Raw genomic sequence first — 23064 nt, forward strand, 5'->3', positions numbered from 1 at the left:
GTCGTTTGATGCTGCTCTGAGGACCAGCGGCCTTTGATTAAAAAGTTGATTGGAGAGGGGAAAACCTAAAGTGCAGAAAATGAGAGGCTGCTCAGCCAAAATGATTTGAAATGGCATCCAAAGCCTGAACGACGTGGGGGAAAAACAGTCTACCGTTCGAATGGATCGAAGAATAGCCAAAACGGCAAAGGCTCAACCAATGATCAGCTCCAGGAAAATCAAAGACTTAAAGTTACCTGTGAGTACTGTTATGATCAGAAGGCTATGTGAAGCAAAGCTATCAGCTAGAAGCCCCCGCAAAGTCCCATTGCTGAAAAAAACATGTACTGAACAGGTTGAAATTTGCCAAAGGACACATTGACTGGCCAAAGAAGAAATGGCGCAACATTCTGTGGACTGAGAGCAAAATTGTTCTTTTTGGGTCTAGGGGCCGCAGACAGTTTGTCCGACGACCCCCATGCACTGAATTCAAGCCACAGTACACTGTGAAGACAGTAAAGCATGGTGCAAAAATCATGTTATGGGGATGTTTCTCATACTGTGCTGTTTGGCCTATTTATCCCATACCAGGGATCATGGATCAGTTTCAATACATCAAAATACTTGAGGTCATGTTGCCTTATGCTGAAGAAGAAATGCCTTTTGAAATGGGTCTTTCAACAAGACAATGACCCAAAACACCAGTAAGCGAGCAAAGTCTTGGTTCCAGATGAACAAGATTGATGTTATGGAGTGGCCAGCCCAATCCCCAGACCTCAATCCCATAGAAAACTTGTGAGGTGACATCAAAAATGCTATTTCTGAGGCAAAACCCAGTAATGCTGAGGAATTGTGGAATGTAGTTCAATCGTCCTGGGCTGGAATACCTGTTCACAGGTGCCAGAAGTTGGTCGACTCCATGCAACACAGATGTGAAGCAATTCTCAGAAATAATGGTTATGCAACTAAATATTAGTGCAGTGATTCAAAGTAAAGCAAACCCTTGAGACATTTATCAGTTTATACAGTAAATGTTTAAGCTTGTAAAGAAAAATGCAAATACTGCTATTTTTTTGAACAGCCTAATATTCCTTTTTCTTCACTTTCTGTAACGGTATAACACAAACGTGATCAATTTTGGTCATGTTTTGATTTGGTATTGCATGTGCAATGTTCCCAATGCATTGATATTATGGAATTAAAAGCTATTCTAAGGATTTTGAGCATTATTCACTTTTTAAAACACTATTATTCTGAATACAACTATATATATATATATATATATATATATATATATATATATATATATATATATATATATATATATATATATATGTGTAATTTATTTTTTTCAAAGGTCGGGAACGACTAATAACTTAAGCAACAAACCTTTCAATTGAGTAGGCCTGTTTTCCTGGTAAACTCTTGTAGCCAAACTTAATTGTACCTTTTTTTTCAGTAGCCTTCTTTCACTCTGTAGAAACAAAATTTCAGTTGTAAAAGTTGGAACCTATTTCTCTTTAGAAATTTTACACCTCACACAAACCTGCCTCCCTCCCTCTCTCATCCCAAACCAGGGCATAGAGAATGCCATTGTCTAGGAAATGTGCCCATATATCAGCAGTTCCCTGACTCACTGTGACTGGAACAAGCTGCAGAGGCGACAGTCTGCTCTGTGCCCTGTTCACAAACGGTAGCATTAACACTTCCACACTGGGGGAAGCTGTACGGATCAACTACGGTCTGTTACACCACTATTGTATATTCAATGTAGCTTTTTTTTCTTCAAAATAACTTGACACAAGGTATGACCTGGGACCTCAATGTTCAGTCAGGACTTTGAAAAGCCCCATTCTAAATAGTGGATGAAAAAGTCACCGATCTTCAAAAAATTGGTTAGTCTGTTTTCAATGACTATCCAGATGCAGTGTTTGCAACTGATGCAGAAGGTATTTCAGACATTTGGACATGGAAGGAGAAGCACAGGTGGTCTTGTCTCCAATAACCGTCCCAGTGAATAGCACACACAGCACAAGCCTCCTGTATCCAAAATAGCCCCTCATTTTCAGGACTTACTGAATTGTGCAAGCATTGCACAATGGTGTTTTTTCCAACTAGAATGATGGAATCAATAAAGTCTATCTTATCCTATAAATGTAAATGTTGTACATTGTGCTCGGTCAATACTTATTCCACATATAGCTACTATCTCAATATTTTCCTAATCTTTTTCCATTTCAAAAACATTTAAAGACCTTGAAGTTATCAGACTACTTTCTGGATTTCGCAGACTTCTGTTAACCAACTTCATTATGGGATTACTTTTTTATCTTCCAAAGGCCTTTCTCACAGCATACATTTTAACTTGTCATAGTAGGATAAGCACAGGTGTTACTAATAGCACTAACGATAACACTGTTCTATCCATGCAATTTAAACAAAAGTCACAAAAGTATGCTTTATTTTTAATTTTCAAATGTCACAAATTTAGAGAAAAAAATAAGAGAAAAATATATATTAAAAGAATATTTTAAATAAATAAATATAACATGGAGATGTGGTTGACAATATAGGGCTAATTTAATGACCACAGGTGTTTTCAATTTGAACTATTTTAAACAGCCAATCAGGAGAGACCACAGCCTACCATGTTGGGTATAAAAGCTGCAGGTGAGAGGTGAACTCTTTTTCATTGTTGATTCTGCTCAGTGTGAGACAAACATTATGGCATCTGCAGGTCTCCATATTTTGGGCATCTTTCTGGGAACAATTGGCTTCCTGGGAGATATCATCATCTGTGCCCTGCCCATGTGGAAGGTGTCTGCTTTCATCGGGAACAACATAGTAACAGCGCAGACCTTTTGGGAGGGCCTGTGGATGAACTGTGTGATGCAGAGCACTGGACAGATGCAGTGCAAGGTCTACGACTCCATGCTGGCCCTCCCCTCTGATTTGCAGGCGGCCCGGGCCCTGGTTGTGATCTCCATCCTGGTCGTCTTGATGGGAATCCTGCTTGCCGTCGCAGGGGGAAAATGCACCAACTGCATTGAAGATGAGGAGGCCAAGAGCAAGGTAGCCATTGTTGCCGGGGTGTTCTTCATCGTCGGTGGTATTCTGTGCCTGATCCCCGTGTCTTGGTCTGCTAACACGGTCATCAGTGACTTCTACAACCCCATTTTGAGCGATCCACAGAGGAGGGAACTCGGAGCGTCCATGTTCATCGGTTGGGGATCAGCAGGACTCCTGTTGATTGGAGGAGCTCTTCTCTGTTGCCAGTGTCCGCAGCGTAAGGATGGCGGGTACTCTGTCAAATATTCTGCCCCACGCACAGCAGCCAGTGGAGGAGCCTATGTTTAAAATGTCTTCATGCTTGTCTTACTCTAGGAAACTGGACTGAAATTTTGTTTTTAAATGTTTTATGATCCTAACTTTATGATTTCAATGTGTTTTTACTGATTATTTAATTAAACTTTCATATGATCACTAGCTGTTCTTGATGTGTGGGTTTCTTAAATGCTGGCCTTTCAAGTGATGAAGGTTTGAGATGGTGTGGCTCAACAGTTTTTTTTGGCTGAATTCAAACTAGTTGGGTGCCACTTTTAAACTCTGTAAATGTCAATATTTAAACAGGAACAACTACCTTATGGGAAGGGTCTAAAATGGTGGATGAGACTGTCCAGGTTTAAAAGTCTGGAACTTTCAGGGACTACATCCACATACAGCGTTTGCGACTGACTTAGGTCTTTCAGTCATTTTGACATGGAAGCACAGGTGTTGACTGGCAGTCCCACATGGCATACACTACACAAGCTCCTGTAGCTGAATTTTTAAGTCTGACTTGTAAGCGTTGCACATGCTTAAACAATACATTTTTTTTTTTTTTTAACATTGGGATTTAAAAATGTATAGGCCTCTCACAGCAGACATTTGACTTGCTGGTGTTACAGGTATTACTAAACACGAATGATGAATGTTATATCCAAGTATGATGGGTGACAGTGAGCCAGCACCATACCAGAAACCTTAATGCACTACATAATAAATGGGGTATGATTTAACACCATTCATTGAAAATGAGGCAGCTATATAAAATTCAGCTATTGATTTTATTTGCACCGGTGCTTTTTCTACTGTGACATGTAAAAATGTCTTGTGGAAATGGCTAGCCTGGCTCTTTCCAAAGGTAACGCAACTTGCCTACCATCACCTCGAAAACGAACATGTTATATTTTGTCTAATTGTTTAAAACAATCTGGCCAAGAAGTAGTCCGCTACATATCATCCTGTAAAACATGATGGTAGATATAGTGTGTTACTGTTGGACAGAGCCAGGCAGTTTCACTCTTTGTGCTAAGCTAACTGGCTGCTGGCTGTGGCTTCATATTTATAGACAAGAGTGGTATCGATCTTCTCATCTAACTCTCAGCAAGAAAACCTATTTCTCAAAATGTCAAGCTATTCCTGTAAGTGGTTTAGAGAATTCTCTCCAGTATTCATGAAGTTTGGGACAGGCAGTATATCTGATTTATCAGCAGTAAGCTACTTTTCTTAAACCAGGATGACACTTCTTCAAATCTTTTCCAGTCTTCTAGTTTCTTTTTAGTATTATAATCAGTGCATGGTTTTAAATTAAATCACACTGTTGAGCATTCCTTGAACAGGTGTTGATGTACTCTACTCTTTCTTCCCATGTATCAATGTGTGTTTCTTCTCTCATGTGTTTTATTCCCCCAAAGCTCTGTACAGGTTGTTTTTTTTAGAAACGGTTCATGCATTCATTAAAATCTCAGGATTTAACATGATTCTTATATAAAGCCTGCCCTGAGGCTATGTGAAAGAAGCCTGGAAATGGTTAAACTTAGTGCTTTAAGCCATTTAAAAATTATGATCAGAGCCTTTTGTTTTGGGTAACAAAGCAGCCTTTTGTACATGAGTCCTTCCTCCTACTTCTTCATAGTGAGCAGGAATCAGGTCAAGCAGGAAACCTGATCTACCAACTAGCAGAGTCGCAGTCCCCTCCCTGTTGCTCTTTCTTCTCACGCCTGCAGCGCAAAACCACTCAGCAAACCACAACCACTGCTGCCTTTACAGCCGAGTGAAAGCTTATGGTCAAAATGATCTTCAGTTCAACTGAAGGTGGATTTTGTTGCTGTCTTTGACTTGGTGGCAAACTTAAATACACGCCTTGGATTTGTTTTTTGGCAACATGCAGACGCAGCTCGTTGCTGTGTGTTTGGCAATCGTTGGCTTTCTTGGCACCATCGTTATCTGTGGACTGCCCATGTGGAAGGTGACAGCCTTTGTTGGAGCGAACATCATCACCTCTCAGGTCTTCTGGGAAGGTTTATGGATGAATTGTGTGATCCAGAGCACTGGTCAATCGCAGTGTAAGGCCTACGACTCCATTTTGGCTTTACCACAGGATCTACAGGTTTCCAGGGCTCTGATCTGTGTCTCCATCGCTGTCAGCGTGGTGGCCATTGGACTCACTGTGGTCGGGGCCCGCTGCACCAACTTCTTTCGTGGCGACTGGCTCACCAAAGCTAATATTGGCCTGGCTGGAGGTCTGGTGTTTATATTAGCAGGGCTTCTTTGTGTAATTCCTGTCAGCTGGTCAGCTTACAGCATCATCACTGGTTTCTACAACCCCCTGCCCACCTCAGAGAGGAGGGGAGAGCTCGGGGCTTCCATATATGTGGGCTGGGCGTCTGGAGCTCTGCTCATCATCAGTGGAGGGCTGTTGTGTAGCACCTACAGATGCTGAGGATGAGGAGAAGAGAGAGAGGAGGAGAGTACACAACGCTAATAGTCAAATACAAGCTGATGTTGAAAATGTGCAGTTATGTTTATACTGTGATGGACTTTCTCTACTTCAGTCTTTAATAAAAGCTACTTTTTCAACCTTTGTTTCAACCATAGTTAAATGTTCTTTGACAACTAATCTTTGTAAAATATGAAAATGTGTAGCATATTGAAGTGTTGCACGACCAGAGCTTGTGAAGTGAAGAATGAAAAAATGAAGTCTGATTGAGCCGATAGTTGTATAATGTGACATTAAAGAAATGTTTAATGCAGAGATCTGAGTTTATGGGGTGTGTTTTAGTATGTGCAGAACACATTAAAAATGCTGCAAGAATAGTTAGACCTTTAAAGACCAGTGATGTCATTTTTACACAATTTCTTAAACAGTACTTTTTTACTGTGTGGTGATAAAATGTGTATCAAGACAGTTTCACTTATTTTGGGAATTTCAGAGACAACTTTCTGGAAAGAAACCAGCTAAATAAAAAGTAATTATTACTCTTTTATCACATGACAGTTGTGAAATAAGATGGATTGTACTGGAAACAACTTAAATGTCTTCCCATCTTTTATCCTCAGTATTGAGTAATGAACAATATGTTTGTTGTTGCTTTGCATGCTTTGCCATGTCAAGTGGAGGAAACTATGAATGTATGTTTGTATCTTAACAAATCAATAAATTCACCCTGTATATTTGTATTTTTGTACAGATGTTTTGCATTTTTTTTGTCTCACACTATTCATTTTCTGCAATTTTTTTTCATATTGCAAGTTACAAAAGTCATTTCAGTGTGTATAAAAGCCTGAAAAACTTGATTTGGTTATAGCTCAGAGGGGTTTGAATACTCGCTGTAATATTTACAAATAGCTCAAGTTGCTTCTCTCTGGACCACGTATGCATATCTCTAGTAATCTTTGTGTCATCTGATTAACATAACAGCAAAACAACAGCTGACGAGAGCAGCGTACTCTATTACAGCAGAAACAAGATGAGAAATGGGTATTTTTAGTGAATTAGCTTTGTGGTTTTAGGTTATTGCTGCATAACTGAATATTGTTTTGAACGGGAGGGCATTGTGATGGGTGTGAGTCTGGTAGGAGTCTACCACATTAAATCCATAACAACAAATACTACTCAGTGAAAATAAGGGTTAGAATCAGGTTAGAATCAGTAAAGGATGGAGGGTCAAATTGAAAGTGGGAATGAAATATAATGTGAGAATCATGTAAATGTATGTTTGTCACATTACAATTCTGGATTACATTGAAATGCTCAGTTTCCTCACGTTCACTTTCAAAATGAAACTCCAAAAAATTATTCTCCAAAAGACTTCAAATTGAACTTTGAATTCTGCATCAACACAGAGCATAACTGAGCATATAAGCTGCTTCTCACCACAAAAACGACAATTCAGAGTTTATGGACTGCCCCACCATCATCGAAACTTAATGAACACCTTGTCCAGTTTTTATCTTGCTGAAAGTGCCCTCTGTCTCTGTCTTACGTGGGCTGGACGAGCCCTGACATTAAACTCCATCCTCACCGGCCTCCTGGGCTTCATCGTCACCCTCCTCGGAGGAGGCGTGGTCAACTGTAGTGCCACTCCACCTGATCCCTTAGAGCCTTCGACAACCTCTTCCTCCAAAAAAACGGTGCTGAAGTTTTATTTATATCGTGTAGACTGGGTGTTTTGGAATCTGCAAGGAAACACTGTAATAATATATTGTATATAATATATTGTAGCAAGAAATTTATTCATTTTTGACTGCATACTGTCCTTAAAACAATGAAAAGGCTGAATTTACCTTTACCTTTTGAAGTGACCGTTAAATAAGGTTTTCCAGTTGCTTTAAGAGGTGTGTAAAATCAAGAACACACATATTTCCTCTGCTTCTGGTAAAATTGAAGCAGTAGCTGACAGAAGATTGCACTCTCAAAGGACAGTGCATGGTAGGTTCAAAGTTCAACATTTGTTGCAGTGCCTATCCATTGGCACTGGAGGTAGTAAAGAAAAGTTTCTTCTGAAATTGGCCGAGGTCTGTGTAAAACTATTTTGTATGTGAATGCCACATTAAAGGTGCAGTCAATCATTTTTCTGCAAACAACAACTTGTCAAATTGTCCAGCTGTGTCTGCTGGTTGGAGCTCTGTGTGTCCTAGCTGGCATTCTGTGCCTGGTTTCAGCCAGCTGGTCAGCAGCAGAAGAGCATCTGAAGAAAGAGGTGGGCTACATAGGCTGGGCTTCCCCTGTGTTGCTCCTACTCGGTAGTGCTCGGCGGTCTGTGTGGAGGAGTACAGCACCAAAACTAAATACAGCGACGCTGCATCTGGCATGGCCACTCCAAGGTCTGATGTCATAGGACCAAACACTTTGAGGATGTTTGACCGTAGTATGTCAGTAGGATGGTAGAACACGTAGCCCTAGTGCAGGCGCGTAACTCCCTGAATAAATCTCAGAGAGGGCTGTATAATCAGCCTCAGGGGACACAACCAGGAGCAAGGGACTTTTGGCCGTAATCCGTTAAACAGACAAGAAAAACCTAACTGTGGTCAGTGATTGTTTCTGTTTACATGTTAATTAATGCTCATTTTCGTAATACTTCCTTTTGAGGGCTCAATAACGTTTGATATTATTGTTCATCATTACTAGTGATATCTGGCTTCTGGGCAGCGGCCTGCTGATGGACAAGTCATTACAAACTCATGCTGTGCAGCCAAACATTGTTCAAACCCACAACACCTTATTCTAGTGGAAGTTCCAAACATACCAAACACGTCAGTCCAAATTTTGGGGAAATGTGTACAAACGTCATCTAGAATATTTCCATTTGATGGAATAGTGCAGCCATAAAATGAATGGAGTCTCAGGTTTGAACATTATAAACGTCATAAACTTTTAATGAAGAAACGAAACAAGATAATACACAACATATATTATACTAACAGTGTAAAATATTATTTCAAAAACTTTAAAGCTACTTATGGGGAAATAAAGGACTTCATTCTTTTATATGTTGGAAAAATGTGCAATATTTTCCAGGACTTTGCAATATGTGCAAATGTAGCATTATGCAGCATATTTATTATTCTTAACTTGCATACGATGAGAAAAAGTAGCCTATTGTAGCATATCATAGCATTTTTAGCATTGTTAACTGAATTATTGTATTTAACTTTCTTTAAAGATTATTTTTTGGGCATTTTAGACCTTTATTTATACAGAACAGCTGAAGACATGAAGGGGGAGAGAGGGGGAATGACACGCAGCAAAGGGCCACAGGGCAGAGTTGAACCCGTGGCTGCTGCGTCGAGGAGTAAACCTCTATACATGGGTGCCTGCTCCACCAGGTGAGCTACCCAGGCACCCACTTTCTTAAACTTTTAAACATTCTTGTTTTACTGCGCTGTATCACCAAGTCAAATTCATTGCTGAATAAAGCAAGTCTATTATAGTCTAACTTCCAAGCAAACACTGTACCTTTTTTTTCATTACTGTTGAATGATTTCAAATTTATTTTTTAATGTACAGGACAATTGTGTGTTGATGAGAATAGTTTGCTTGTGTGCTGTATTTCAGTGATTTTGACCTTATAGGGGCCTCTTTGATCATCTTTGTTGAGAAGCAATCTGGCCAAGTGAGATTTCTTCACAAACCAGTTTCGCCTGAGAAGCAACAGTGGCAAACTCCTCCTCTGACTTCTCCTTAAACAACAAAACCTGCAAGTGAGGCAGCCCCTGTCAGCTTCTCCTCTAAGTGGGCAATAAAAACCTCAACCCGCTCTTTTGTTTGTCTCACAGGTTAATTACTCCAGCTCTCTGCAACACAGTTTGACCTCTTTGAAGGAACCAATGAAGCTTCAGCATGTTGTCTGGTGTAAGATAGATTCTGGGTTTGGCCCTGGCCGTCATTGGCTTGCTAGGGAGCATCAGCATTTGCGGTCTACCCACTTGGAAAGTCACAGCCTTCATTGGTGCCAACATCGTCGCTTCGCAGGTGATCTGGGAGGGTTTGTGGATGAACTGTGTGACCCAGAGTACAGGCCAGGACAGTGTGTTGGAAAGAGATAAGACAAAGAGTTTATGAAAATGTCACCTTTGTCCTGTGAAGATGAGTCCACCATAATAATATATAATGTGGTTAAATCAGATAGTAACTTTTGCAGTGTGAGTGTATAAAATAAGAATGTGTATTTGTCTTTTTGATGCATCTTGTAATCTAAGAATATACAATGTTTTTGTATTTTACACCATTATGGACACTTTCACACAGTTTTCCTTATATGTTTTGGTTTGTTTATTTGTCCCACACTCACACATCACACTATGACATGTGAGATTCAGAACATGACTGCTTTATATTAAACCCATTGTATATTTATGTGAAATCTGCCTGTGTTACTGTTTTGTGTCCATGCCTGATACATTCTACTCTTTTTTTCAATCAAACTAGAATATTTGTGATTATCTCACATTAGCTGTTTGTATATAATTTTGTTCAGATTTGTTTGGTTGATGTTTTTCTTTGTATACCAATAAAATTCAAGTCATTTGTAAGACACATATTTGTGAGCATGTGAGACAACATTTCTCTTGAGTCCTTTTCCATGTCGTCACTGTTTGTTTTTTCAAAGGAAAGAAGAGTTACAGTGATGACGTGTGCCAAACAACTTGCTGAACAGCGGATCTGGTTGTTCAAGTATAAATGAGAAAGAATCCTTACAAACAGGTTGTGTGACAATGTGTGCTTCCTGCCAAAGAAACATTGCTAAATAAACAAAGAGATTGAATGGTAACTGCATGTATGTTTTGAGTTTGTGTGTGTGCATGTAGTATTCCCTCTTTTTATCCTGTAAAACTGATCAGGTCTGTAAACTTTTGCACAAGATAAAGAGATTTCTTGTGTCATTTAAATATAAGTATAGAATAATGTCAAAAACGTTTGTCATAATGTTAAAGAAAAAACATTATAGAGATAAAAAGTATCCCTTTGAACTTCATGAGGACAGCAGGATTAAAGATTATTTTGAGCCTGATTAAAAGGTTAGGTAGTGTGTGTGTGTGTGTGTGTGTGTGTGTGTGTGTGTGTGTGTGTGTGTGTGCGTGCATATGTGTGTGTGTGCGTGGTAAACAGGTTTTTCTGTGCAGTAGCCGCTGTTAGAATGAAACTGGTTTTCTCCCAGGTGATTGTGTACATACATACATTCTGCGTGCACGCATTATTCACATGCACAAAAGCGTTGCCAGCGGATGTGTATAAACACACGCACTGAGCTCACACAAGTATATCAATCAAATCCAGTCAGATTCCCCCTTTTTTAAATTTACAATCCAATTCATTGTTTCTGCAGAAAGATGTTGTGTGAAAGAATAAAGACAACGATGCAGCGCCTCATTAATGTGCATCTTATAAACATGTTTAAGGCTCAGAGGCCTATAATTTATTCTGCTTTATCCAAAGATTATCTTTTCCGAAATAATATTGTCAGACAAACACAATAAGGGAGGGAAAATGATGTCACAGTCACAGCTCTCTCTCTCTCTCTCTCTCTCTTTCTGTCAACCTCCTCCCCCTTTTATTTCCCTAAAGAGTAGGTGTGGTGCATCCACACCTGACCAGTACCACACAGGCAGGGCTCCGCTCAGGTGACAGAAAAGAAACAACACTCTCAGGTAGAGAAATAAAGAGATAGGGGACAGGGAGCGAGAGGCGGGAGGAGAAACAGCAGTTAGTGATAAGAAGGAGGAGGGACAGAGACAGAGGGAAAGCAGGCTGCAAACAAATGAACTGAGGCTGAACAAAGACACACCTGGAGTCAAGTAAAAACTACTGCAGGCTAGACAGACAACTGAAATAGCCGGACAGGGCTCTGCATTTCTGGGACAGACACTTGACAGACATTGCTACTGTGGAAATAAGAGCAATAAGAAAATAGCTGTAGAAAAGCACAAAGATGGAGCTGTATGAAAACAGCAACATCACACATTGAGAAAGACTGACAAAGAAAAGGTCACAGAAAGACTGACGAGAGGAGCAGAACTAACCACGAGGGAAAGCAAAAGAAGCTCCACAGAGAAGAATAAACCACCAGAGACGTTTCAAAGGTCTGTGAGGATTTCTCAAACACCTTCAGTGTTGTTCCCTCCACCTCTACATCATGGCCTCGATGGGGATGCAGCTGCTGGCCAGCGCCCTGTGCCTCCTGGGTTGGGCAGGGGTCATCTTTAGCTGCATACTGCCCATGTGGCGGGTCTCAGCTTTTGTGGGAACCACCATCATCACCTCCCAGACCATCTGGGAGGGCATCTGGATGAGCTGCGTGGTCGAGAGCACAGGGTTGATCCAGTGTAACCCTTACCAGTCTGTCCTTGCTCTCAGCGGAGGCCAACAGGCTGCCAGGGCTCTCACCGTCCTTGCCATTGCTACAGGCGGCGTAGGTCTCATTCTGGCCTTCATTGGAGGGAAGTGCACTCGCTTTTTGGATGTTGAAGGAGGCGGAGTTAAGGGCAAGATGGCTGTAGCAGCAGGGGCAGTTTTGATTTTCACAGGGCTGCTGTGTTTTATTCCCACAGTGTGGGCGGCCGGGTCCGTGGTGAGCGAGTTCTACAGCCTCTCCACAGATGCTCAGCGGAGGGAGATTGGAGCCTGCCTCTACATCGGCTTGGGAGCGTCCATCCTGCTTATTCTGGGAGGTGGCTTGTTCATCAGCTCAGCATGCCCCCTCGAAGCCCACAAAGCAGACAAGAGCCCTTCTGTCCGCTATATGGTGGTCCGCTCCTCCAACGGGTCCACCCAGGCAGGTTCTCAGCGCAGCAGACTAGCACCAGCAACGTCTCAGCCTATCAGAGCTGTGTTTTCCAGGTCTCAAAGTTATGATGGAGCTTTAACAAAGCTTCCGCTGTACACAAGGCCTTCCTGGGGGGACGGGCATGAGCAAGGCTTGAGGATGGAGTCAGAAAGATCATGGGCACCATCAACAAAGTCTCAGATGAAAACACCAGAGTCAACAAAGTCTGAATACAGTGAGGCGCCATCTCAGCTGAAAAGAGCAGAAATGGAAGAGAATTTATCAGTCGAAGGTGAAAATGAGGATGGGTCCTCAAATCCAGCGACGAGTACATACATATAATATACACACACACACACACACACACACACACACACACACACACACACACACACACAATGTACTGAACTTACAAAGCAGTGCAGAAGTTTTACATGCAAAGAGTTATTTAGAAGTAGTAGTTTACTTAGTTAGTGACTGTTTACTGATACTTTAGTAATTCATTGTATTAAGTATAGTTATCTTTATACTCCACCATGTTGCTTTGATAAAAGGACAGAAGGGACAAGTTCTGGACTACATTTATTAATATGCAGGACTATAGCATCTTTAACATGTTATGTGCACTAAAACTGAACTAAAAACCAAATGCAGTACAACAAACTAAATCCAGGTGCACGTGAAGTTTGCTGTATACGGCAATAAGTTTGACATGTTTGTGGAGCATTACACTGGTAGAAACTTTTTTAAATGCCCTGAATGAGGATGGATCTGTCCACATTAAGAATTTTACCTCAGACTTTTTAGCTTGTTTGTTTCTGCTGGACATACAGGAAGCTGAACGAAACATAAGTAATAAAGTACCAACATATTTTAGCCTATTTTCCATCCTTACTTTAAATTCATAGCATTGTATTTTTTGAATCCATGTACATGTATGTCCTCATTTGATGAGTTATATAGCCATGAAAAACTCCACTTGTTGCACATAAAAAGTTACACTTTTTAGATTTTGCTAACTGTGAAATGTGATTTTATGTTTATTTTGTAAATATATATTTACTATATACTATATTATTGACAGATATTTCTATGTTTACTTTTCAATAAATGACTATAATTTGATTGGGCAAGTCAGTCTTTTTCACTAATATAAATGTATTGAAAAACATGCTAACATGTCATACATCATAAGCTGAAAAGAGCTTTTACTTAAAGGAAACAACATCCTCCTGGACTTTCAGTCTTGGCTATTCAAATTTAGAGGACAAACTGGTTTGACAGAGAGTGTGTTTACCACGGAGGGGTGCAGGGTTAGAGGAGGGAGGCACAGTGTGTTTGTAGAGCATTCAAATTCAGTTTCAGTGAATCATGTTTTTGGAACATGTGTTATTTAGGTTTGGCTTATTCAAATGTGCAGTGGCATCATTATCTAGTCATGATCTAATAATGCCAGTTGTCTAAAATGCACAAGTCTTACTTTAGAGAAGACTTTGTGTAGATACATGACATAAACCTGTACAATTGTATTCAGATACATATGAAAGGGAGAGACTACGAAAAACGAGTAATACATGAATAAAACTACACTGAAGTAAGCCAAAATATTTAAATTAAGTTATGTGGGTTTTAACAATATTTGGCTGTACAGCACCAGTAGGCCACTTGAAGAACCATGCCATCCTTTGGTCAGTGGTGCACTCAAACACATCAGACGTCGTCGGGCCTTTATTTTTGACAGGACAGATGAAGATATGAAAGGGGACAAAGAGGGGGAATGACACAGGTCGAAGTAGAACCCGGGCCCGCTGCGTCGAGGAGTAAACCTCTATGGGCACCTGCTCTACCAACTGAGCTATCTGGGCGACCATACCAGCATATGTTTTAATGTATATTACAAATATATTCAGGACATTTTCAAATAGCAACAGCTTTTTATGTTATTGGCATGTATTATACTGTACACCACCAGCAGATTGCATTTTTCTTGCAAGTCTGTAAGTAACATTGCATCCTCAATCATCTTCTTTTGACAGCCCTATGCCCAGATACTGTATATGTTCTGAAATGTATATATATATATATATATATATATATATATATATATATATATATATATATATATATATATACATATATACACACATACACACACACACACACACACACACACACACACACACACACACACACACACACACATACATATATATATATATATATATATTAACAAATGCAGCACCTCCATTTTCTTTGTGCATTACACTCAAAAATAGTGATTTAGTATGCATACTGTTTAGAGAGTGCTTTATTTCACCACTTTTCCAGTTTGAACGTCACTGTGTATCAGAGCCTCACTGACATTTGTGCTGCTTGAACCCAAAGTCGTATACCAGGTACATCATGCCTGACCTGTGATGCTGTTCATTTAAAATGGGACACCTGAAGTTAAAAGTGAGTTATTTGAATATTTTGTATCTTCTTGAGTTGTTTTGTACCTTTGCTGCTGTTATGTCGCATCTACATTGACGTGCAATGTGCTATAGTTTTAGTTTCTTATAGAGGTACACGGCACCAGCTATGTATCCGTCCTCCTGCTGTGACACCGCTCTCTCCCAGTCTTCCACCTCAGCCACCTCTACACAAGTCCAGAGCCCTTCGTCCTCCATCTGCTTGAGCTCACGCTCCAGGGCAGCTTTGTATTCCACATTGTCACAGTTACTTCTGGTTGTCATGCAAATGTAGCCACCTAGTGGAAACAGGTGAGAGTGCAGTGGTGTTTTTGAGTGATTAAAACAGTACACTACACTACAGTGAGGAGATACTAATTTGTTGATGCAGCATAAAGCCAAAGAAAAACATATTCTCACCTGGTTTGGTGGACTCGCACAACTCTCTGACAACACCAACTGGGACCTGACCAACACTCAGTGCTCCAACGATCACAACCACATCAAACAAACCTGCAAGAGGAAATAGAGGGGAGAGGTGACGGAGGGAAGAAGATAAGAGAGTTTACAGTACTACTAATAATAACACTAAAGATTAATACTATTTAATAACCATAATATCATGGATGACAAGAGTTTTTTTTTTTCAAAATAAGTTTATAAAATTGGCTGACCCACCCCAATTGAGGATCGCTTACTGAATCACAGTGGTGAATGTGTAAAAAATTGAAATAATTGAAACGATTAAATTACCCCACTGGACAGGCAGCGGCCCCTCTCCCAGCAAGAACTGCTTCAGGTCCTGGTACAACCCGCTCTCTCTGGCCAACTTCAACATAGCCTTGCTTCCATCAATACCCATAAAATGTCCAAATCCATGTCTCTTCATCTGTACAACAGAGACACTTTTGGTTGTTTATCAGTCTTACTGGTCAATTCAAATGAACATGGAAACTAAAAACTCATAGTGATAGGCTATGTACCGTTTTAAAACACAAGAGCAAGAAGGGAAAGGTTTTAAATAAAAGTTTTCATCCAAACAAGTTAATATTTGCAAGGAGAGCGGAGATTAAGTGGAAATACTTTACAATACAAAAGTCACATTTTAGAGAAAATAGAAAAAAGGCTTTGTCGAATATGAAATTATATATTACTGCATCAAGACTAAAAGTTTGCAGTTGCTCCTTTTGATTCTGTTGTCCTTTGACTAGAATCCCATAAGTGCACGAGTTTGTTCTCCATCTTGTGAGTTTACCTGTTTGGCCACCAGTCCTGTACCACAGGCCACATCCAACACTACAGCTGCTTCACGATCACTGCTGAAATGGGAGGAGATGCTGTTTGCTGCCAGACTTGGTGCACGGTAGTCCAGAACAGCCACATCCTACTCAAACCGTTTTTAGCACCAAAAAGAAGGTGAACATGAGCACAGTAAAGCTACATTTGGTTAAATATAAAAAAACAAAACAGATTTAATAAAGATACACAGATAGCCACATAATGATATGACATAATGATATGATAGGACTGCATTATTTTGCTTAGTACTGTTTATCAGTAATGCATGTTCTGCTCAATTTCTGCACAATAATATCAGTTAAAGTGCATTTCCTATACCTTAACTGGGCAAATCAAATACTGCAAATACTTTACTGATATTGTTTTATTGTACTTCAGTTATCTAACCTGGTCATAGTTCTCTGCCCAGGAGTTGTAGAAGTTGACCTTTTCTACTGATGTGGTGCTTTCATGAGCTGATAAGATGGTCGCTTTTACACTTTCAAATGTGTTAGTGACAGCTGCCATTATATACAAACCTGTTCTAAAAAAAGAAAGAACAAGACAAAACAGTCAAGCGAGAGTAATAATAACATATATCAGAACTAGGCAATCCTCACAGTTTTAAATTGCAAAAGAACAAAGAGAGATGGATGTTTTAAATGCAGATTGAATAGTAAACATCTGTTCAGCCACTGTGGAGATATAAACGTCAAAGGGCAAGAAAACGGTCTTGCCTGCAAATTTGACAGCGTATTGAGGAGTATACATCAGATGGCTTTAACATTACACAATAAATGAACACACACATAGGTACAATAAATGAACACACATAGGTAGTCACAGTAGTGACAGTTACCTGTAGCTGGTTGTTCTGGTTGTAAGTGTTTCTTAACCTTACAATGGACCAGGAAGCAATTGCAGTAAGTGGTTTATGCTACAAATTTCCCTCAGTAAAGACTGTCAGGGTAAAGAAAGCCTGTGGCACATTTTTGCTTTTTGCCAAAACATTTTTTCTCTTTACCTGTCTGTGCGTTCTGTTACCGCTTCATGTATAATTCTTTTTAACAAGCAGTAGCCAGACAAATAATTGTGCACCAAAGGTTCCACTCAGCGCACCTCAGCGTCCCTCCTGGTGCATTCACTGTCACCATCTGCCCTATTAAACCGACTGTAAATGTAATTTTTCCGACAACCATTGAATGCGGCATTCACGCATGCAGATACGCAGTAGCGTTATCCCAGGCTGCTATTCGTGTTCCCACCTGTAGAGTGGGAGTCAAAACAAAAATCTTCTGGAAAGTCCTCCTGATGTAGCTCGTAGCTGCCGATAACGTTAGCAGAGTTGTTTCCTTAGTGATAGTTGGAATAATCCTAATCAGCGACAAAGTAAATTCGTTTGATACATTTAATTATGGAGATCTCTCAAAAGTTCCGCTCTTTGTACAACTTGTTTTGGCCTGTTTTCGTGGCATAGCTAGCTGGAAAGCTAACGCTTTCTAGTATTGTCAGTTAACGTTAGCTTAGCATTGCACTTCACAACAAAAAAGCCCAGCAGGCTCTTCTGAGCCTTGTTGGACGGAAGAAGTTTGTAACACTACTCGCTGGTAATGGGCCTATTCTACATTTCATCTGCATGTTGTATGTAACAAAGAAAGAAGTTTTTCCGTAAAACCGCTTGAAACATTACATTTTTATCGTCTGATAGCTAATTCCCAGATCCAAAAACACTTTACGTTAGTTGCAGTAGCTGTCAGAACGATGGCTTGAATCACTCCAAAAGTTTAAAATTGTATATTACAATAAAATGATTAATTTTAGTTACTAGGTGCATCCTTCTTACCACTTGTAAAATGTCATGTGTTGTCCTGAAAACGCCTACTGTTGAAATACTTGTGTTCTTTTTCACAGGTTTCTTTGACACCAACAATCTCAAAATGTCTATCCTAGGATTGAAGAAGAAACAGCCAAAGACGTTTAAAGTCAAAGTTATCACTATGGATGCGGAAATGGAGTTCAGCTGTGAGGTATGGATTTATTCAGAAAATCTTTTAGCCTGAAGGGATGCTTTATCTATATATGTATATGTATGGATGAGTGTATTGATTCCATGTCAATGTATAACTATGTATTGTATGAATGCATTTGTATGTGTATCCCCTATTGGCTCACATGAAATTAGCCATCTCAGATTCATGGACAAGCTCACTGAAGAATAGCCTACAACATCCTTGCATATTAAATAGTATTTGTTTTGCTGTGATATGTAGACTTTTTAGATGCCATATGTATCAGTTTTGAAGTTCCAGCAACTTTTGCTGCACACTTAGAAAGAAGGAGACAAAATTGTCCCCGCATTTAATGAAACGAAGGAAATGATCTAGCAGATGTAGCCCAGTTCCCGCCGCATTTCGTGTTGTGATTAATTTAGCTAGAACATGACAGTCAAAACGATAGCCACATTCGTTAAATATATGACATTTGCTGTGTGAAGTAGTGCCCCTGCATTTTTCTCGATAAAGTGTATGTGTTTTATTATGTTAGTGAAGGTGGTCTTTATTTCAGGCGGTGGCACACCTCCGCTATAAAATACTAAAGAAACCCTCACAAATCAAGAGTCTACCATAAAGATTAAAGTGATGTTCTGTTCTATACAAAAAGAGCATGAGTTATTAGTTTAAATTTGAGTTGCTTTTAACAGTACAGAAATGGGTAGAGAACAGCAGCTGCAAAACAACACATTTGCTTTCAGCATCTTAACTCACTGGTCCCTTTATCACTCACTGTTTGTCTCAGGTTAAGTGGAAAGGTAAAGACCTGTTTGACCTGGTGTCTCGCACCGTTGGTTTGAGGGAGACCTGGTTCTTCGGACTCAGGTACACAGTAAAGGACACCTACGCCTGGCTGAAACCAGAGAAACGGGTGAGTGAAGGAGTGATCCTGTGAAATTCAAACTGGCTAATGAGGATTCCAAAACAACACATACTTTGAGCAATATGCTAGATGCCATGTGGATAAAATGTTTTGGACAATGCAGATGATTTGTATGTGTTGCTCAACATTTTACAATATGAGGCTAATCTGGGTTGCAGGGCTGCAATTTACGAAAGATTGCATTATTGATTATTCAAATTGTTGATGAATTAGAAGTCAAACAATTAAGCAATTCATTCCCTAATTTTTTTGTGTGTGTTTCTAGCAACTAATTACACAGACACTGATCATGTCATGACATTCAGGCTTTAGTGATTGTCTGGTATAATAACTTTGTTGTTGTGCACTTTTCTTCTACTGTTTATTTGTTCACCAAGGTCTTGGACCAGGAGGTTCCCAAGGACTCTCCCATAACATTTCATTTCCTGGCTAAATTCTTCCCAGAAAAAGTAGAAGAAGAGCTGGTCCAAGAGATAACTCAGCACCTCTTCTTCTTACAGGTAATATGACTGTTAACATTTCTTGTAAAATAACAATCGGTCTAATCAGTTTTATACATACATACACATTTTTAGTGTTGGTTTTGTTTATTTTATATGTAGGTAGAAGGATTCATCTCCATGTTTTAGAAACCTGACTGAAAATATTTACTTGGTTCAATACATGTACATACATGTATTCAAATTCTTGTATAGGTGAAAAAACAGATATTGGATGAAGAGATATTCTGTTCCCCTGAAGCGTCTGTTCTGTTGGCATCATATGCTGTCCAGGCCAAGGTAAGAACGCTATGCAAGGTCCCTTCCTATCATTTGCTGCACATACAGTATGCTTGTCCTACCTGTATCTCAAAACAAATTGTCCATTAAAGTCCACCTTTGCAGTTAATGCTTTATGCAATTACACTTTACAACATGTTTTGATCAGTTTTATGCCATAAATCTTATGGGGGACTTTCATGAGGCCAACAAGTATAAAATACACGTCTCCCTTTTGGGTACTGATTTTTTTTCTTCAAAAGAAGATACAGGGCAACTTATTTAAAGAACATCTATGTGATGGTGCAAAACAAATCTACAGATTTACAGTTAGACTTACTTTTAGACCTGCTTTAAGTTTTGCTAATGTGCAACAGTAACGTCAACATGTCTTTCTTTTTCTTTTCTCATTTGCCACTGTCTCCCCCTCAATCTCAATTACAGTATGGGGACTATGACCCAAACTTTCATAAGCCGGGCTTCCTGGCACAAGATGAGCTTTTGCCAAAAAGAGTAAGTGCATAGTACTATTTGCATATTTGACTCTTGTTCACTTGTAGTAATTGTCTGTGCTGTTTGGTGTGCTTTCTTGTTACAGATGTTAATCAATGTTTGTGTGCTTGGGTGTGTGCATGCAGAATATAATGTTTATCCTGTATTTGTATCCCAGGTTTTGATGCAGTACCAAATGACAGCTGACATGTGGGAAGAGAAGATCACAGCTTGGTACGCAGAGCACAGAGGCATCGCCAGGTAGGACTGACCCAGGAGGGCTTTTGAAATCCAGCATGTAAAGAGAGATTAACCCTTTTACAAAAGGTGTAGTCCTAGATTCTGTAGTTGAAGTGTTAGAAATGTATAATGCTTTGATATGCCTTCTTTTCCTTATTTGTACATCGCGCCATACAGGGATGAGGCTGAGATGGAATACTTAAAAATTGCTCAGGACCTTGAGATGTACGGTGTCAGCTACTTTGCCATTACTGTGAGTTTAAATAACTCTGCCTTAATGTTATGTCAATTTATGGAACTTTTTCATCTTAATTTGACAAATGCAACCTTAATCATTACTGTCATGTTGGTTTACGTGCATGTATTACATGTCACACTGACAGCAAAATAAGAGGGACACAGACCTATTACTTGGAGTGGATGCTCAGGGTCTTCACATCTACAGCCCCAACAGCAAACTCAACCCTAACAAATCCTTTCCTTGGAGCGGCATCCGCAATATCTCATACAGCGAAAAGGAGGTAAATGCAACCAGTGGACTTTTTTTGTTTAACTGGATGGATTCCACATCCATAACTATTTTGTTATGAAAGTATGCTTGACTATTTTGTTTTTTATTATAGAGGCAATATAGTGCAAAAGACAATACAACTGCCAATGCATACAGCTCTTCATAAAACCTACAAAAGTTCAGTACAGGATTTCCACTCTAACCAGTTAGCTGTACTGTTGTAAAGGCATCAAAGCTGGGCTGTCTGTCAGTAGTGCAGAATAACTGAGCTTTTTCCCTTTCCCATGTTGCAGTTTACAATCAAACCCCTGGATAAGAAGAAAGATGTTTTCAAGTTCTACTCATCTCAACTGCGTGTCAACAAGCTGGTTGGTTTACCTCTTTGTCCATGTAAATGTTCAACTATAACAAACTTAGAAGATAGTTATGTTAAGTAAGATAATGTTTGTATTGCCTGTGTCTTCAGATCCTGCAGTTGTGCATTGGTAACCATGATCTTTTCATGAGGAGGAGGAAGGTGGACTCCATTGAAGTGCAACAGATGAAGGCTCAAGCGAAAGAGGAGAAGGCCCGCAAGAAGGTCAGCGCTCTCTCAGCTCCACTGGAGCAATTAGAATAACAGATTAGACGTGATGTTCACTTTGCATACATATGGAAACTACAGTCATAATTATCATCAATAATCATGGTTGGTTGGTTGATTGATTGAGAATCTTGGCCTCTATTTAGATGGAGCGTCAAATCCTGGCACGGGAAAAACAGATGAGAGAGGAAGCGGAACGGGCAAAAGAAGAGATGGAACGAAGACTTTTCCAGCTGCAGGACGAGGCACGACTGGCAAACGAGGCACTGGTGAGAGCCTCATCTTTGTCGTTAGATAATTGTTGAATCTTCCAGACTTTTGGGTGAGCTGTTGTTTTGGCCACAAGCTTTACATTCCCCGTTGTTAATTGCGTAACGTCACAGAGCCTGCTTCCTAAGCCCCAAACTCTTCCACAAATGTATCTTATATTAGTTTGTAAAAATGCCTTTTAAATGTTACAATGCGTTTTCTCCAGCTGCGATCTGAGGAGACAGCAGATCTGCTGGCAGAGAAGGCCCAGATTGCTGAGGAGGAGGCCAAGCTGTTGGCCCACAAGGCTGCAGAAGCTGAGCAGGACAGGCAGAGGTTCGAGGTCACCGCCATGAAGACCAAGGAGGAGAAAAGGCTGATGGAGCAGAAGATGAGGGAGGCAGAGCAGCTTGCTGTCAAACTGGTGGAGCAGTCTGAGAGGAGGTCTAGAATCATCTTGACTAGTGTTGCCTAAAGGATTTGTTTTAGTTAATTATTACTTTACTTACAGCTTTTCTTTAATACATTACATTTGTCTTACTTTTCAATTAAAAAGCCATCTTATTACGTGCATATAGTATTAACACTATTACTGTATTCCATCACACTTGAACTAACAAAACCTCTGGTTCCAGGTTGAAGGAGGCAGATCACCTGAAACAGGACCTGACTGAGGCAAAGGATGCTGAGCGGAGAGCCAAACAGAAGCTGCTGGAGATCACCAAAACAACATACCCTGTACGGTGATGATGATGATGATGATGATACTGCTGCTTGTGTGCTCTTTGTGATGCCTTTGTTACTTATTTGTGTGGATCAATGCAGCTTTCTTGTGTTAAGGTTTTCATTAAATATCTCTGAAATATAAATTGAATATCTCTGAAATAAAAAAAAATGTAAATATGTAAATAGCTAAAGCCATGAATTACCTGCTGTGCTTTACTTCTGCTGAACAGAAACAGTTTGGCCAGAGAGCATGTGTTCACTACCACCAACTGTTTTG

The 23064-nt window shown here is 39.9% G+C and overlaps 5 protein-coding genes across 7 annotated transcripts; 4 read left to right on the plus strand and 1 right to left on the minus strand.

The window, feature by feature from the left end:
• Positions 1-2703: 2703 nt before the first annotated feature.
• Positions 2704-3429, plus strand: LOC144528188 (claudin-like protein ZF-A89). Its single transcript, XM_078266667.1, has one exon. It carries the CDS (start codon positions 2704-2706, stop codon positions 3334-3336), a length of 633 nt encoding a protein of 210 aa, XP_078122793.1. The 3' UTR covers positions 3337-3429.
• Positions 3430-4985: 1556 nt separating this feature from the next.
• On the plus strand, positions 4986-6480 carry LOC144528190 (claudin-4-like). The gene has a single exon (XM_078266669.1). The coding sequence runs from the start codon at positions 5186-5188 to the stop codon at positions 5741-5743; it is 558 nt and encodes a 185-aa protein (XP_078122795.1). The 5' UTR covers positions 4986-5185; the 3' UTR covers positions 5744-6480.
• Positions 6481-11577: 5097 nt separating this feature from the next.
• On the minus strand, positions 11578-17342 carry mettl27 (methyltransferase like 27). 3 transcript variants are annotated; one of them, XM_078266666.1, is made up of 7 exons: positions 17154-17263; positions 16703-16838; positions 16272-16400; positions 15770-15905; positions 15437-15529; positions 15065-15315; positions 11578-12818 (listed from the first exon to the last, which is right to left on the minus strand). In XM_078266666.1, exons 2-6 carry the CDS (start codon positions 16820-16822, stop codon positions 15107-15109), a joined length of 687 nt encoding a protein of 228 aa, XP_078122792.1. In that variant the 5' UTR covers positions 16823-16838; positions 17154-17263; the 3' UTR covers positions 11578-12818; positions 15065-15106. The 3 variants fall into 3 exon arrangements, with proteins under 3 accessions (XP_078122792.1, XP_078122791.1, XP_078122790.1); XM_078266665.1 differs by lacking the exons at positions 11578-12818; positions 17154-17263 and adding an exon at positions 17319-17342 and having other exon boundaries at positions 14857-15315; XM_078266664.1 differs by lacking the exon at positions 11578-12818 and having other exon boundaries at positions 14857-15315.
• LOC144528186 (claudin-4-like) lies at positions 11934-13691 on the plus strand. The gene has a single exon (XM_078266662.1). It carries the CDS (start codon positions 11937-11939, stop codon positions 12906-12908), a length of 972 nt encoding a protein of 323 aa, XP_078122788.1. The 5' UTR covers positions 11934-11936; the 3' UTR covers positions 12909-13691.
• An 840-nt stretch (positions 17343-18182) lies between the features above and the next one.
• On the plus strand, positions 18183-22823 carry nf2b (NF2, moesin-ezrin-radixin like (MERLIN) tumor suppressor b). Its single transcript, XM_078265893.1, has 13 exons — positions 18183-18321; positions 19091-19216; positions 19606-19728; positions 19924-20007; positions 20431-20499; positions 20657-20739; positions 20896-20971; positions 21102-21239; positions 21523-21597; positions 21696-21809; positions 21959-22081; positions 22288-22505; positions 22697-22823. Exons 1-13 carry the CDS (start codon positions 18232-18234, stop codon positions 22806-22808), a joined length of 1431 nt encoding a protein of 476 aa, XP_078122019.1. The 5' UTR covers positions 18183-18231; the 3' UTR covers positions 22809-22823.
• The last annotated feature ends 241 nt before the right edge of the window (positions 22824-23064 follow it).

This window comes from Sander vitreus, chromosome 13, assembly GCF_031162955.1.
Source record: "Sander vitreus isolate 19-12246 chromosome 13, sanVit1, whole genome shotgun sequence".
NCBI classification, from domain to species: Eukaryota; Metazoa; Chordata; class Actinopteri; order Perciformes; family Percidae; genus Sander; species Sander vitreus.

What these genes read in the sequence shown, in the direction of transcription:
- LOC144528188 (XM_078266667.1), top strand. Translation starts at nt 2,704, where the DNA reads ATGGCATCTGCAGGTCTCCATATTTTGGGCATCTTTCTGGGAACAATT.
- mettl27 (XM_078266666.1), bottom strand. Translation starts at nt 16,822, where the DNA reads ATGGCAGCTGTCACTAACACATTTGAAAGTGTAAAAGCGACCATCTTA. An exon ending in CAGGACTGGTGGCCAAACAG is followed by an intron (nt 15,906 to 16,271) that starts GTAAACTCACAA and finishes TCTGTTGTACAG; the next exon opens with ATGAAGAGACATGGATTTGG. An exon ending in GTGCGAGTCCACCAAACCAG is followed by an intron (nt 15,316 to 15,436) that starts GTGAGAATATGT and finishes TGTTTCCACTAG; the next exon opens with GTGGCTACATTTGCATGACA.
- LOC144528186 (XM_078266662.1), top strand. Translation starts at nt 11,937, where the DNA reads ATGGCCTCGATGGGGATGCAGCTGCTGGCCAGCGCCCTGTGCCTCCTG.
- LOC144528190 (XM_078266669.1), top strand. Translation starts at nt 5,186, where the DNA reads ATGCAGACGCAGCTCGTTGCTGTGTGTTTGGCAATCGTTGGCTTTCTT.
- nf2b (XM_078265893.1), top strand. Translation starts at nt 18,232, where the DNA reads ATGTCTATCCTAGGATTGAAGAAGAAACAGCCAAAGACGTTTAAAGTC. An exon ending in ATGAGCTTTTGCCAAAAAGA is followed by an intron (nt 20,500 to 20,656) that starts GTAAGTGCATAG and finishes TTTGTATCCCAG; the next exon opens with GTTTTGATGCAGTACCAAAT. An exon ending in AGGAGAAGGCCCGCAAGAAG is followed by an intron (nt 21,810 to 21,958) that starts GTCAGCGCTCTC and finishes GCCTCTATTTAG; the next exon opens with ATGGAGCGTCAAATCCTGGC.